Source organism: Poecilia latipinna, unplaced genomic scaffold (genome assembly GCF_001443285.1).
Source record: "Poecilia latipinna isolate Pla-1442-1.1 unplaced genomic scaffold, P_latipinna-1.0 Scaffold456, whole genome shotgun sequence".
Classification (NCBI taxonomy): Eukaryota; Metazoa; Chordata; class Actinopteri; order Cyprinodontiformes; family Poeciliidae; genus Poecilia; species Poecilia latipinna.
Window position 1 is genome coordinate 260,293 of NW_015113072.1, and position 16,874 is coordinate 277,166.

The 16,874-nt window shown below is 39.0% G+C and overlaps 1 protein-coding gene across 3 annotated transcripts in view; it reads left to right on the forward strand.

Moving 5' to 3' along the window:
• The window catches only part of LOC106951386 (interleukin-1 receptor type 2), a 13,301-nt gene extending 9,913 nt beyond the window's left edge, over positions 1–3,388 (forward strand). For all 3 annotated transcript variants that reach the window (XM_015038894.1, XM_015038895.1, XM_015038892.1), the window contains 5 exons: positions 783–875; positions 979–1,038; positions 1,119–1,254; positions 2,146–2,291; positions 2,621–3,388. In XM_015038894.1, coding sequence (XP_014894380.1) covers positions 783–875; positions 979–1,038; positions 1,119–1,254; positions 2,146–2,291; positions 2,621–2,772 — 587 coding nt within the window. In that variant the 3' untranslated portion in view covers positions 2,773–3,388. The remainder of the gene's footprint in view (positions 1–782; positions 876–978; positions 1,039–1,118; positions 1,255–2,145; positions 2,292–2,620) is intronic.
• Positions 3,389–16,874: the final 13,486 nt, after the last annotated feature.

Below are 16,874 nucleotides of genomic sequence, written 5' to 3' on the forward strand. Positions count from 1 at the left end.
ACGAAAAATAGATACTTTATAGTACAAACCACAGGGTGAAAATATCTTTATAAATGATTTTATTATTATATATTATTTTCCATGATGACGTATATATAGATCCACACACACACACACACACACACACACACACACACACACACACACACACATTCTCATTTTTGCCCCCCTCCCAACTTTAAAAGTCTCTCTTGTCACTGGCTACAATCTCTTGGCGTTAGTCTATAATTAAAGAATAAGTGTGCACTGCCCTCTGCTGACTAAACAGACGCATTACAATGACGCCAACGTTTAAGGAAAAAAAAATCTATTTAATTACTTTGTTTCAGGGATAACCTCTTGAGATGTATCATCTCATTTTCAAGGAAGTCCTTACAAAACATAAAAATTAGCAGTAATAATACAAATTGTAGTAGGTAAATCCAAAATAAAATACATTTACTTTGTTTGTTGTTTTTTTATGTAGTGCAACCAATTACCTTCCAAAACTCACTTATTTACTAAACAGAGTCCAACAGTGTGTATTTAAACTCACCATAAACATTTCAAATGTATTAATTTATTCAGCGTGGACGATACACATTAATTAATGTTTCTGTAAATGTGCCAGAATTAGCCAAAAGGCTATTTTTCATCTGTTATCCCTGGACAATGAGTAACTAGTCTTGCTAAAAACAAAAGAAGCTGTTATATAAAAGGGAACATTATCAGGGTGAAAGGGTTGCCAGGTAGGGGAATACCTGTCATTTGAGTTTCTCATTCTGGATGCGTTTGTCTGCCAGGTTCAGACTCTGCGGTCACTACCTCCGTGCCTGTCGTCACCAAGCTGTCAGGTCCGGGTCAGCCCAGCAGCAGCACCCTCAGTACCGTCAGCAGTGAGTTTTGTTTGGTTTCTGTGATCCTTGACTGATCCAGCATCCTCTGGGAAAAGAATAAATTAGATTTAACTGATGAATATCTGCATTTCTTATCCTGCAGTCATGAAACCGCCAGTGATTGTCTCGCCAATCGATGGAACCATCTTTGAAAGCTCTCACGGTACGTGGTTACTTTGTGTCTCCTGTTGAAGTATGTTTAACCAAATACTTGACCAGTGTTCTTGTATTTTTACCAACCAGGTTCAGGACTGGAGCTGTTCTGTCAGGTGGTCACTGAATGCCAACTGGCAGACTCCACTGCGGTCACATGGCTGGTAAACGGCCAATCAGTGGAGTCATCGTACCTCGACAGGCGGGCTCTGCAGGGAGGAAGAAGGTAACAGCTATGTGTAAACCAAAGTGTGAAAAAGAAACAGAATCAAGATTTGACTTAAAAATTACTGTAGGGAAAGTCCATAGAAGAAACTATTTTTGTAGACTCCAACAGGGGGGAAAACAAGAAGGAAATTGGATTCTAATTTGAAAATATCAGAAATACCTAAATACTTGTCTGAAGTGAATAAAGAGTGGGTTGAAAAGGATTATTGCCACCAAACAAATAATATTAATATTAATATTTAATAATAAAAAGAATTTAAAAAAATAAAACACAACTAAAAATACCAAACTAATAATGTTTTGTGGAGATTGTGCTCACAAATAATTGCCTGCAAGGCCTTATGAATTCATGACCAGTTCTTCGGTGAAAGTGAACATAGCTAGCGCTACCTTGCACAAGCTAATCAGCAGATAAAACTCTACATTATCATAAATGGAAGAAAAAAAAAGTTCTCTAGTGTCTAGTTAAGATCATTAAGCAGGTTTTTGACATTAACATTATGTGACAATGTAATTTACCATCTTGCTGTTTCTTATTTTGTCCTGTTGAAGAGGTTTTGCGAACTCTGATCAAGCGGCAGTATGGCTCAAAATGGCTGCCTGTTAAGAATGTAAAGGCTCCTATTCGTTTTGTCTCGTACTGTGTCGCACATTTGGTTCCAATGTTTAATTACAACTACTCAACAACCCAACCGTCTCTTTAGAAATACATCCTGGCATTTTGTCTGTACTCTGTCTGCTTTTGGCTCACCCAACGTCACTTCCTTGTCATCTTCTTTGTGTTGACCATTCTCTTAAACAACTATCTAAAGCCATCAAAAGACACTACACTGTGACACATAATAAAATCCAATATCCACTACATCTGTGTTTGCCTTGCTGTTTTTAGGGTAACCCGGGTCTCTGGAAGGTGTCAGATTGAAGTGAGGTTCATCATCTCGGCTATAACTGAAGAAGATGAGAAGACAGAGATGAAGTGTGTCACTCAGAACACAGGCGGGAAACAGGAAGTTGTCACAATGCTTCGCCTAGAAGGTGAGTGGCCTATGGAGCTAAAGTAATATTTCCCGTGTCAGAAAAATGTAAGCAAATAGCTAAAGCCGACAGTGTCACACAATCGTCAACAAAATGCAAAAACACAACGCAACAACAAAATCCACAACAGAAGTTCTGCTAAAACAGAAGTTTTTCGCAACTTCCGATTTTCATAGCGTTGTGGCTTTTTGTTGTTGCGTTGTGGCCTGTCTGGACCACAACACAATGATTCTGATGTTCCCGTAGAAAACACACTGGGAACATCAGAATCAACGGTATTGTCACATCATAATAAAAATCTTAATGTCCTTTTTTTTGTTTTTTTCCAGACACTACCTTTACATGGCTGGTTGTAGGCGTGGTCACAGCGTCCTGCTTCCTGATGGTGGTCTGCGTCTTCCTTTACGTCCTCTTCAAGCCAAAGAGTAAGAAGAAAATGGATTACATTCTCGCTCGCCAGAGCAGCACCTTCTCAGTTTAGCTTTTCTTTCACACGCTCTCTCCGGCAAATAAAAACGCTCCTCTAAACAGTGTTTGTGTAAACTATGTAAAAATCTGACCTCCATCACGTTGTACGTGGCACTCACACCAAGTCCTTTTGTTCATGAATGTATCAGCCACTGGAGAGGAAGAAGGAAGATGTTACGACGATAAACGTTTCATCAGCACCACTAATTGATTTAATGATGAAGTTGTTTGCTGTTGTTTTGCACTTCTGTAGTTTAAACCGGTACCACTCCCTTTTATATTAACCTCCATCAGTTTAAGTTTTTTTTCTTTTGCTAAATAAAATAAAGTGACTACCTCAGTTACCAGATGTTACACATAATGTATTTTTTTCTGCTCATTTGCTGTAGTATGCATTAAGTATAATGGATATATTTTTTTTTTTTCAAAAATGCAGCAAATGTTCTCAGGGAGAAATTGAATATTAAAGAAAACGTATAATCTTTTGATTATTTTTTTTATGTCATAAACATTTAAAGGAAAGAAATGACAACTTTTAATACATGTTTTTTTATTGTTATTGAATGTAATACTCCTGCTGTTGTATCTTACATAGAAAACAACCCAATAAATTAAATGACTCCTATGAATGGTCTGGTGTTATTTTTAGCCTCAGTGTGCATAAATATTTACAGTGGGGCTGTCCAGGTTATTACTGTCAGTAACAGAGAAACGAATAGTTATCAAGATAACACTTAAAAACTCTCTTGGTAGGTAATGTGGCCTCATGCTAACAGCTAGCAGTTCAATATCTTCCTCTTGCCCTCCTTGTTTTCCGCTAAGCTGTGGCTTCTTCCTGATAACAGAGCCTGTTGTGAATGCTAAAGCTAGTTAGCCTGGGCACCAACGACGTTCCCATGCTAACTAGCCGTTAGCGGAGGCTAATGGCGCCATTAGCACATTTAGCAACATTGATTGACAACACTAAGACCTTCCGCCTGGCTCTAATTGGTTGTTTTTGGTCTCATATTGTCCTAACAAATATGTAAAAACAAAACAAAAAAACATATTGTTTTTTAATAAAAGTTACATACTGTAGCTTTAATGGGAAACTCCACATGATACAGTCCAGATATTTACAATTCTAAGCTATAAAATTAGCTTGAAAGCAAGCAAGCACTTTCCGTGGTATCCTCCCAGCTGTGTCCTAAATATGCGTGAGGAACTGTTTTAAAAAATTTAACTGTACATTTAAGAAGTCATCCAGGAGCAAAAGACGTCAAAGGAGAAGAAAGCAGTGACAAATCCAGTTTAGAATGCATTTCCCTCTCCCCCAAAGACTATTGATGTTTGTCACATTTTGACCACACAGATGGGAGCAAATAAGAACTCATCATAAAACCTAAGATGAACTAAATAATATTACACTTGAAACATTTAGTACTACTCTAATGCGCACAGACATAGAGGGGAAAAACTACATTAAAAAAGCCTCGACTTAGAAGCAGAAACTACATAAATGCGTTTTTACGTACTCGACAGCACACAAAGCTCCACAGTAAATTAATCTTTAACCTCATTCAGATTCATAGAAATATAGAAATTAAACATTAAATGTAATTATTTACAATATTTACAAAAGTGTGGACTTTCTTTTTTTCTCTCTCTCCGTCTCGGCATTTATTAAATATTGTGTAATTTCTCACTTCAACCACAAGAGGTCTCTCCATGCTCGAACACAAACCAAATGCACGTGTGGAAGAGGACAGTCCCGAGGGAAACCGGGCTCAGAAACGCTGGAAAAATCCAGCAGGCTGGGAAACGACTCACGTTGTTTATTCTAGCAGCAGTGTCATGACTTAAACTTTGCTACTGGGAACAAAACACAAAGGGGAAAAAAAGTCTAATATCTGCTATGTAAGAGCTGAGCACGGTGTGTAAAACATGAAGAGCATGATCCCAGACTGCTCTCCTCCCAGCTGTTGCTCAACATGTTAGCACATCTGCTGGCTTTCAAAAGATTACTAAAAAGGAAATTGCTTCAGTCTCCAGAAGAGGAAGTAAGAGCTGGGAAGAACGCGACGACTCAGCTTACTTTTTTCTTCTTTTTTTTCCCCTCCATAAAGATGTTTATAGTGGCTTTTTATGGAACCTGAGGAAGAGAGTGTCTTTACAGAGGAACTAACATAACACCAGGCTGGTGAGTTCTACGCTTTAAACGACATTGATTCATGGAAAAAGCATTAGCACGAAGAGATCCTTGACTTGTCATAACGTCTTACATCAGGAATTCCCATGTGGGACGTCCTATGGCTCTGTTCAGGGCTCACTGCTGCTGGAGCTAATATAAATCTGTGGTTAGATTTCCCTTTGGTCACAAAGCACCAAACTTATTCCAACAATGTTTGCTTGTATTGTCTAAAACTCAAAATTCTTGACGTTTAGCACGTCTGATATACTGAGCTATTTTTCCAAATACAAAGTAAAAAAGAAAAACGTATTGGAGGGGAAAAAAGAAAATCACTGTTTCAAACTTAAGACGATTAAGAGATTTGAGGACAATCTGTAAAAGCTTTAACAATAGTTTCCACATTTTGTCACGTTACAGAATCAGAGTCCGAAAAATCAGAATATACTTTAATTAACCAATCAGTCAATCAAGTTGATTTGTTTCGCACATTTCAGCAACAAGGCGGTTCAAAGTGCTTTACATCGTGAAATCATAAAAACATATTTCCTGATCCCTGAAGGGAAATTGGTTCTTTTTTTTTGACAAGCTGCTTTCCAGTGTTAAATATTAGCCAATACAGTATAACACAAGTGACAATTACAAGTTAATATGATCTAAACATAAATAAATGAAGTAAATAAATTGAAATAAGAGCAAGTATGTACATGAAAATATGTGGATCTATAAATCAACAACTAAAATATCTGATGCATTTCAGCCAAATTTTAAGTGACGGACCAACACAAGCCAACAAAACAAATGGGGGAAAGTGGGAGAAAAACATTATGGAGTTTTAAAACAATTTTACAAAGAAACACCTGATGGATATGGAGTGAAATAAAACGAGTCACATTGTTAGTAAAAAAAAAAAAAGACATCCAGCTGTGTGTCAGTATACATACAGATGTTCAGTGAAGGCCTCAGAGGTTAGTTAAAGAGCATGAGAGTAAAAGACATCATCATGAAAAACACACTGTAAACAGAAAAAAGTTAATTTGTCACAAATAATCAGTTTATCCAAGTAAATATATTAAACTGTCATGTTAAACAAACGTAAGTAAAGCAAGTTTGACAAGCTTAACTTTATGACATGTAAGAAATGAAGTCCCGTGTTTGTTTTTTCAGTGCAGCAGAGAGTTCAGGGAGAAGGTTATGAAGTTTAGTCAGGCTCTAAATCAACATCCCACTCTCTGATCGCCTCACAGAGCTGCGTTCAATCCACCATCTGACAAACCCCGCGGCACGACCGCTAACCTGCCAAGGCATGACCATCCGCTGAAACATGCAGGCTGGCTAATGAGCGCACAAAGCAGAAAAGCAGCCTAGAGCCAACTCTAACTCTGGAGGAGCTGCAGAAATGTGCAAGTTAGGTAGGAGAATCAATGGGCAGAAAAACTAGAAGATGTGCAAAACCCAACTTATTTCATTGACTATTATTTTTTTAGGGGAGTTTGGTAAGCCGATGTACGCTTTGTCTTTTAAACTGGGATTTTATTTTATCTGAAGTTGAGCTTGCGGTCCGGCTGGTGTGGTCTGTAAACTGAAACTGATTTTGACACAAATCTTGTGAAAGAGTGTCGGGAAGAAAGCTGTTGTTGAAAGGAAGTCGAGAGAAACTCCGTCCAGGCGGCACAGCAAACATGAGAAAGAAGAAAGTGATGTTCACGCAAAACAAATAATTCCAGTGCAAAATTCAATAAAAGTTAGACGCAAGATTCCAAAATCAGTGTTCGAAGGCAACCAAAATTAGCTGGAGATATTTTTAAAAGGAAGAATTAGCAAAATTGTGAGTTTCTGGGATAAGCGAAACCGATATCAGCTTACATTGAAGGACTTGCTGACGTACTTTGAGTGAAACGTGATTCTCCAAAGCATTGACTGAGGTGAGGTTATCATAATTTCTAACTACAATATTTGGGTTTTTACTTGTGAAACCTTTTTCCATAATTTTCCTCCAGATTGGTGACTATGCACGATTTTGTTTTGAATTCATGAAAAAAACAGAATGTGGGAAAGTTGAAGGTCACTTTAAAGGCACTGCTAAGGTGATGTGGAGTTCATCCCAGCTGTCGCAGACGTTTTAGTGGAGTTTAAACAAGAGGCAAAACATTTTTGCCAAAACTTGTTTTCGCTTTTTACTGATGACGAAATGACTGGACAGCTTCGATAAACAATCATCATCAAGTCCAATCAAAATTTCTCAAAGAAAAGTTCTTTTTATGTCCGAACTTTAAATTTTAAAATGTGGCTTATCTGAATGCCTGGCTTACATTTTTTTTATTTTTATATATATATATCACACTTCTTCCAGACGTGGAATGAAAAAAACAATCAGTTGAGTTAATTTATGGGCATATATAAAGTTGTTGAATGTGGATTTGGTTATTTAACAGCCACTGCTCATCGTACGCGGATCTTTCTGGAACAGCGTATGTTTGAATCACATGACTCATATTTGCTCCCAAATAAATAATTTCGCTGATGAATTGTTTTCTTAATCCGTCACAGATGGTTAGCCCGGGTCACACTGTTGTACTTTCACTGTTGAACATTTCGTAGCGTTCTCCAGATGATTTTCTTTTCTTTTCTTTTCTGGGGAGGGAGGATTTGCTCAAATGTTTGTAGTGTTGCAATCTGAACTGAAGAAAGTTTCTTTCTTTTTGTCGTGGGGGGGGGGGAAATCTTGTGGATTTATCTTTATATGACTCAGGAGGAAAAAAAAGAAGTCCAGGATTTTGCTTATTGTCACTTTGTGGGTTGTAGTTGGTTCACGCTTTGTTCGAACAATGTGACATTTTGCAGTGAGCTGTGAATGATTGAGACCGACTCATAACTAAATGCTAATGTATGATTACTGTGACGTTATCAAACAAGTTATCGAGTCATAATCCAATGGGGAAACCCGTGAGCCTTACATTTCTGGCAGCCAGCAATATGCTTGTTTTATGGGAAACCATACTCTTTTTCCTGTCATCTTAAATGTACATTTTTGCAGTTTATGCAGCACTTAACGACATGGATGATTGTTCTAAGATGAGCAATATGAAACAAAGTAAAACTAGAAGAAGCAGCTGAGAATATAGCTATTAAAGAAATATGATGCTTCTGATGGGAAATGTGACTACGAAAAAGAAAACATTATTTTTTTGTTAGCATTCTCAAAGACAGACCTTTGGCTCCAGTTCTGACCAGCATTTTTTCTCTAAATCCAAGCGTCTGAGTCAGCAGAATATGCTTCTTTATATTAGTGGAGCATTCAGTGGTTTCATAAATCTAGTGAACGGAAGCTGCAGAAAGTCTTACTTTACTACAAATATAATGAGAATTTTATGCTGTAATAATGTAACTAGTAAAAATGCATTTACAATTTATCTGATGATAAACATAAAGAATAAACACTTATTGATTTATTTTATAACCACGTTTGTGGATGTCAGCAAGCTTAGTTTATTGAAACAAGAAAAAGAAAACCAATTATTCTGTGAAAAGCTATTCTTCTTTGAGAAAGTTTATGCTCACAAACAACACTCGGGAGTTACCTTGAGGGTTTGGTTGCTGAGTCTGCTAGAGCTTTTGTTTCGTTGCCATGGCATCACGTCTGGTGTGTCCACATTACTCAACTTTGGGTTGTGTCATGTTATTAGAGGAAAACAATGTTTGCTTTCTAAAATGTCAGCCGTAATTTATGCATTATAAATTATGCTGCATAACCTTCAAAATAGGTTATGAAAAGGCAACTTTCCAATTTTTGGAACTTGAAAGGATCATAATAAGGGGAGTTATTTTTTTTGTGTGTGTGTGTGTGTGTGTGTGTGTGTGTGTGTGTGTGTGTGTGTGTGTGTGTGTGCGTGCGTGTGTGTGTGTGCCAAAGTAACTCCATAATTTTTTTTTTTTTGGTAACTATTGAGTCCAGGAAATTATTTCCAGTTGCAGTCATGACACAGTGGCAGCTAACACTTTCTCCAGTTAGGAGAAGCTATTTTTAGGCCAGCTTACGGTCAGTTATTCACCTGGGGATGGGCATCAGAAAGACTTTATCAGTGTGTTGAAACGCAAGAGGAAGGTGAACGGAGAGCGTCCAGCCGCAATCCAAACACACTCTTCCTTCTCTCTGTGTTGTTTCGTCCCGTGGAGGTGGGACCAAGCTGCTGACTAACTGGCTGAGCTGCATGGTGGAGACTCCACTTTGCACGCACAGGTCAGAGGTGAGGCTTCCTCTCTTTGCTCTGGCGTCCCGTGTAAACTCTCTAATCCTTCCTGTGTGTCTCACCGCCTCGCGCGTTCCTTGCTCTTAGGTGAGTCAATGCACTTTGCATGTTTGCTTTAAGCTTAGGGTACAGAGTTTTTATTTTATTTTAGATTTTTTTTTTAATGCTCTTGTAGGAACTGAATCACCTAATATTGCCCGCATAATAAATTTGTATAAGTAGGATGTCAATAAAACACAGCGTTCAGTGTTGTCTCTCCGACTGAAGAGCTTTTTAACTCCAACCTCAAAAGAGGGCTCACCTCCTTTCTCTTCCTGTCGCAGACGGAGAAACTGTAGTAAAGGTAACTATTCTTAAGCATTGTATAGAATTTTTTCCATTACAAAGCATGTATAGAAAAGCATGATGCAGCTCCTTAAACCTGTGCTTACCCTAGATTGGTTTGGGATTACTAATTAGAAGTGTCAGGATTTTATTGTCTTCTCTGTTTGCTCTTCTGTCTACATTTATTTCTGCAGTTGCAGCAACATGTGTTTTTAACAACAATCACTGCTTCTGGTTAGGACATGGTTAGCCACTTCATGCATGGAACAAGTCAGGTTGTCGTTCAGTAAACCACCAGAGGGTTTCGTGTAAGACTAAACTCTGAGCTGAGGTCAAAAACAAGTCTATATTGCCACATTCCCCATTTTTTTCCCAAGTCATGGAGCTTCGTGTATCTTGATTTGAGCATTGTTTCTTCTTGAAGCTGTTTGCTTCGTTAACATCTAGCTTTGCAAGAGCACAATTTGTTCTGTTGCGTCACAGCTACTGTTGAAAGAGGTGTGATAAATCAGACATCTCGGAGCATCTCACCACAAACCAAAGCAGATAAAGATCTTCACTATAAGAATACGAGACACGCTTTCACTTTACAGAATGTTTCTCTCTGTCTTGCCCTGTGTCAAGTTGATCCCCAGCTATCGTGCCGCGCTGCGCCAGAGGTAACTCCCGTTGTGTTGCTTCTTTAGTGCAAAATGAGTCATGGATTTTGACAGCCTCCCACGGCTTGTAACTCATCAATCTCAGTTACGGAGATTACAGTAATTACACTTGGAAAGGCCACTACAGTTCGTGTCATGCTTATGTTTTTTCGCTGAAACGATGTATTTTGACACCCTTGAGATTAGCTGCTCCTTCCGTCTACCCCAACTCTGCATCTTTGGTTGAGAGATATTTTCTCATGCTTGGCTAAAAATAGAACGGGGTTCAGACCTCGCTCTCTGACAAAGAGAAGCACGTCCAGTTCTGATCCCGAGCACGCAAGGCTTTCCAAAACAGAAAGCGAACCCAAATGTGAGAAACACCCGAAGATGCGAACAGAAGCGACAAACCCGACACCACCAAACCGCAACTGGCAGATGAGAGGGGGATGGGCGACATTTTTAACAATCAAGAACATTTTCATGGAGCATGTTTGATATCCGTCTACTAGAAAGAGAGAAATTAAACATTTTTATAAGGAAGGAAAACTTTCTAAATATCGGCAATATTACCAAACACAATCCCTCATTCATTGACAGTGAAAAGGTGATTACACAAGTCTGTGATGCTTTGTAATGCCTTGGCAACCTGCCTCAGCTATTGACCACAATGGCCTCCCTAATGGATGATTGGAGAACTCATCACTTTTAGGAACTTCTAGACCAACTAAAAACCTGTCAAACACTTGCAAGTGGACCTTTTTTTGAAACAGTTTCATAACCTACAGGAAAAATGAAACCATCCATCAATTTTTTATACCTGTTTGTTCTTGCCTATCTCTAGCGGTCATTGGGCAACACCCTGTACACCCTGTACAGTTCATCAGTCTTTCAGAGGGCAACAGAGACAAGCAGGACAAACATGTCCACACTCTCTCAATTTAGATATCGATGAGTCATGTTTTAGAGTGTCAGAGGAATCTGAAGTACGTAGAGAGAATCTACTTATGCACAAGCAAACTCCATCCAGAAAGACCCCAGACCGCAAGTCGCACTCTGGACCTTCTTGCTGCAAGGGACGAGTGATTGAGGAAAAACCTCACAAACTGATCAACACATTCAAACTGTTGTAAGAACAGTGACATTTTTTTAAAGGAAAAAATCTGCAGAAGTCTGCAGAAGTACATCTTGATGCCTGAAGGCGGTTGAAAGGTTGTTGAGGTTGACCAAACAGCCCATTCAAGTGTGTCTTTGTTCCTTTTTCAAGGCTTATGATTTTGTGGCGCTACAGGCCGTTAAGGACACTAATTGTACAGGGAGTGGGCAAGGAAAAAGAAAAAGGGTGGGGATGGATATGCTGTTCCCAAAAGTTAGGAATGGCACCCTGGACGACTGCGTTGGGGACTAATACAGCTACACCACATGCAGCCCCGGCTATTTAAATGACACTGGAACTTAAAAGTACCTCTAACTGGCATGGATATGTTATACATGGTCATTCATTTTGTTTGATTTTTACTCCTTCGTCTTCATCAGCTGCTACAGGTGAACAAGAACTCCTTCTTTCTTTCAGGCGGTCTAGACAGCAGGTGGAGTAGTAGCAAACTGACCTTCTTGTATAGGCGTCTGCAGTTATTTCAGGTATTAGCAGTTGTTGATCTCTCTGGTCAGGAATGAATGACAAAGCTTGATGAACAGACTTGTGGTGGGAACTCTACACCCATTCAGGGCGTGTGTCAGTCAGCGTAGCAAGTTGGGACTCGCCTCGCAGGCTCAGTGTATGAACCAAGGATCGAGGTTTCAATTCCCCTTTTTCATAAGAAATCAAATCTTTCTCCCTTTAAAAAAAAATGTCATTTTTGCTTAGCTTACCATTTCTTCCTAGTAATATAAGGAATGGGAACTAAATTAGCTGATGTGAACTTCACCCCAAAACAATTTTGAGGTCATTCATTGTCCTAAGCTAACCTTTTTAAATCAGCAAATAATTTTGACACAATTTTGACAATTTTCCTGTGTCGTTACACAAGTTCACTTGTGTACTTCTACACATACGAGCTCGACATTTCACATGCACTGATTTTGTCGGGTGTTTGGCTAGAGGAGGGAGAGCGATTGTGTCTCATCGTGCAACTTCCATAGGAAATGAATGGAGATGGAGTGATGTCGCAAACCCCAAGAACTTTTAAACAATCATGTTGTGTATAAGGTGTACATATTAATACACCTTATATTCAGAGTTACATTCAGAGGTGAAACTGAGGTGCATCACCAACGTACCTGTTGGGAAACATGAAGACGTAAAGCATTTCCAGTGAGACAAACTGTATAACAGAAAAGCAACGCAGCTTGAAACAGCTATATTTTTGGTTTGTAATTTACTGTCTGACAGTTTCTCTTAGTAGAAATGATTTGCATGTTTTGGCCTCAATGTGTGTTTCACACAGGAAGCTCAATGGTGGTACACCACCTCCAACATCACTTCTGTGGACCAATCAGCTTCTTTGTAAATAACCATCTAATGCAAACATGATGATGGTTTAAGGTTTATAAATTGGTGTTTCTGTTACCTGTGTTATGAAACTGCATTTGTTTTCAGACAGTAAGACTGACTGTAGCTTCAGCCTACAGGGCCAACTAATCTACTGAACAAAGACCCGAGAAACGTCACTACGACATGCAAAATGTTACCTTCTTATAAAAGTTAAACAAAAGCTCAGTTCAAAAATGTAGAGCCACAGAAAACCTGAGGTTTGGAATGATGCAACCATGAGAAAACACAGACTAAAACCACTGGTCTTTGTAACGTTTACATTTAATTCGCCAGTAAAAGTCTAATCTGTGTCTTTGTCGTTTTCTCTCTGTTCCCTTCTGACTTGTCAGGAATCTTAAGTGCTTTGTTGCATCAAATCAACCACATCTCTGTTGCATTATGAGTAACACTAAACTCATTCCTAATTTCAGATTTGGTTTCTCAGCTTGTGAACATGACACAGTGTTGACTACGAAGCCCTTGACGTCAGATGTTTACGAGCCTATCGGTTCCCTACATGTCGTCGGGACCTTGGACCCGTGTTCGCTCCTGAGCCTGAGTGTTGAAACGGTCGCCTCACAAACAGATGGACAAAGTTCGCGTGACTGAGCAGGACAGCTCCCTCCTGCTAGCACTTGACTGAAGGCAAACAGAAATAAACACCTTTCCGTCGTGAAATCAATCGTTGCACAAATTTGTTCCGTTAGAGAGGCCCATTACCCAACAGCGTCGCACGCTGTGGTTTCTGCCTCGCAAGCATTTGCTGGACATGTTGTGCTTTGCTCTGGAGAATGAATGAGCTTGTTTTGTTGGGAGCAGAAAGGTCCCTCCGGGAAGCAATCAGAGATTTGTGTGTTATCACTTCAATAAAATAAAGATGAATTTTCCAGTTCCAGGCAGCCACCGCTCCTCCTCTTTGACAAGGACAAACAGAGTAAACACTTTATCGCTCTCTCAACCTCTCCACCGTCTCCATAGGCGGTAGTAACATGGAGCTTTGTTTGCTTGGAAGATTAAGTAGATCCTGATAAAAAAAAAAGAAAAGAAGCTTGGCTCTCCTTTAATCTGAGGTCTGGAAAATCAAATTTTGAGTTTAAACATGATTTTCAATTAAGTTTTTTTTTTTTTTTGCTAGCACAACTAGCTACTGACACAATGGAAGAGGATTAGGACCGATAAAAAAGAAACAAAAAAACAAACAAAAATATTATTCTGTGATTTTTCGCAGAATTTTGATCTCAGAAGATTAAAGTAAAAAAAATCTAATAAAAAAAGGGGAAAAAATCTGAAATTCTGAATTCTGACTTTTTTCCCTCAGAATTATGTCTTTTGATCTCATAAGATTAAATAAGTCCCTTGAATAATAATAAATAAAAAAAAGTCAGAATGCTGAGACAAAATAATTTTCCCTTTGATGAGAGTCATCCATCTCCATCCACCCACTGTCAGGACGACCTGCTGAACTCCTCCTGGGTTCCTCTCCCGTGCTGCTCTGTCTAAGCTTGTCCCAGATTTAAACTATGCTCGGCATGCTCTGACTCTGCAACGACTCTGGATGGTTATGCAGGTTCTTAGTCACTCAAGTCAGAGTAATCCCAGGTGTTTGAGCCAGATTAGCTGGACTTCTTCTCTTCTGAAATCTGTGACTTATTTGACTTCCGATCAGAGCTGAAAATTAGCATCTGACTTTTTAAACCAAAACGGCTCCAGACGTATCGTGTCTGAAATTGGTTTTAAGCCGTGAGGTTAATTTCATTGGTGCAGCTGGTAGAGCTGTTGCCTGGCAGCAGGTTTTAAATCCCGGCTTGGGGTCTTTCAGCATGGAGTTTGCATGTTCTCCCCTTACAATCCGTCTTTTGGAAAAAAAAGCTTAGCACCTCAGGTAGATTTCAACCTCATAAATTTTTGGGCTTTGTCACGGATCTTACAAATTTACTTGCGCAATCAGGTTTCTTACGATCTTGCTTTTGTAGGATGCCTTTTATATGTTGATAACTGTTTATTTTTATCTATTTAGTTTTTTTCTAAAAGTCTCTTCAGTGACAAAAAAAAAACAGTTTTTTTATTGTCTTTGTTGTATTAAATAGAAGAGAAAGACCTGATTTTTAGATATTATTCAGTCATTTACTGGTGCAGCCACTAGTGGTCCTGGTGATTCGTGAAATATATAACTGCACTGTAAGTTGCAAATAAAAGAAAAAGAGAGAAAACAATCAAACTTATTACATGATTAGTTTGGACTTTCTGTGTCCAAAGAATAATAAATGCAGCCCGATCAGAAGTGAAGGTTAGAACAAAAGAGAAGAATAAATTTATCCAAATCTGAACTGTTTTGTAAATTAGATATTTTTAATTCCAACTTGTAACAAACAGGTCAAGGATTTTGCTTTCCTAGCTTTTAATTCAACAGGAACATCAGGAGGACATGCATCACACATCTCTTTCAGAAATATCATCTTATCCATGTAGATTAGATCTCTACAATATTGTTGTGAAACTACAATTGAGAGTTTAAACAGTCCCAAAGGCATAATACAGACACGCAACTGTACCTGAAACCCCTTTTAGTCAAATGATTCAACACTGTTAGTCAAAACTGAACCCAGTCATTGCTTTGGAAATGAATAGCGAAGCTCCCCCGTCTGCCACTGTCAGTCAGTCACACGTTTGGCGAAGGATGTGGTTAGATAAAGATCACTTTCCGTGGGAAAATCTGTGGTGTTAGAAACAGATATAACCAATGAAACTATAAGACTACTAATGTTTCATTTTGTTCTTCTTCTTTAAGTCCAGAGAACGATGATGATGAAGCCGCATCGGTCTTCAGATGCAGATCAAGCTGCACCTGTCATAAATGTTGACACGCAAGCAGCAGGAAGAGCTTTAAAAGAAAAAAGTGTAATTTCTGTATCCATGGTAACCAGCACCTGAACTGCTTGTTAATGCACTGCCAGTTTGTGTTTGAGCCCTGAGGTGCTCCAAACATTACAGCGTCCTTCCTCTGATGGACAAAGGACACTGGTGGGGGGGGACGTCGCTATGGAGACAGTCAAAAACAAAAACATAGCCATTTCCTATTTGAAGCTGTACACGCTCTGTGTGAACATATAGGTGTAAATAATCTATGGTGCGATGTAGAGGATGAATACTGTAAAGGTATTGCTGTTTAATTTAGGCAGGAACAGGAAGTCACACTTAGCTAACAGGTCTGCTGCGCCGCATCGGCGTTTCTGAGACTTCGCTCGACTGGCTGCATTTTCCAAAACAACCTTTATGTTAAATCTAAAAAGTTATTCTAATCTCCATCAAACACTGTAGAAAAAAAAAAAGTATTGTAGCGCGTTCAGGTAAACATAAATGTTCTTCTCTGAAGAAAGAAAGGAAGCAAGTCAGTATGGGTCGACATAATCCAGTTTTTTATTCGTTATTTAAAAAAAAAGATTGCCAATAATAGATGTTGATGGGTTCTTTCCTGGCCACGTTAAAGGAAGGAAATCCTGGCAAAACAACTAATGTAACAACCAGAGCATGGAGGAAATGTACTGAACTTACTTAACAGCTTTAAAACACACTTTTAGAAAAAACATCAGAATTTCCTGCCATTTTACTCCTAAAATGCTTTCCCTCTCTTGGCATGGTTATGAAAACTTCTAACATGAACTTGTGTATATTTGCAGTTTTATTTGACTGAGGAGATAAAATATGAAGGTGCGGAGGGGAAAAACAATCATTACCATCTTCAAGATGAACCCAGCAAGAAGAACAGTTCTTGGCATTAAACTTAGCCTTGTTTTTAGTTTTGACAGTCTGACCTTAGCATTAGCTCTTTAGTTTTTAAAGAAATACAAGCCTAAGCACAGAACAGAATACCTTCAACAGTGAGGAAGACTGGGGTTTTTTTTTTTAATCATTTGGGTTCATTTAGTCATCAGATACGGAGAATGGCGTCTCCATGGACACCAGGCGTGTGCCTGGTTTGAAAGCATTACTCAGCGTTTTTCAGCAGTTTCCGCTGTGACTCCTCCGGTACCGGTATCTGTGGTTGAGGAGCAGAGGGTAGGAGAATGGGGAAGGAAGGAGCAGAGAGAGGAAGAGAAACACATGTGTTATGAAAATCTTTACACTGGAGGTTTGTGTCAGAGACCCACTGGCTGGCACAACATGTTCAGATTGCTGCAGTAATCCATAAGGCACGGTCATTTA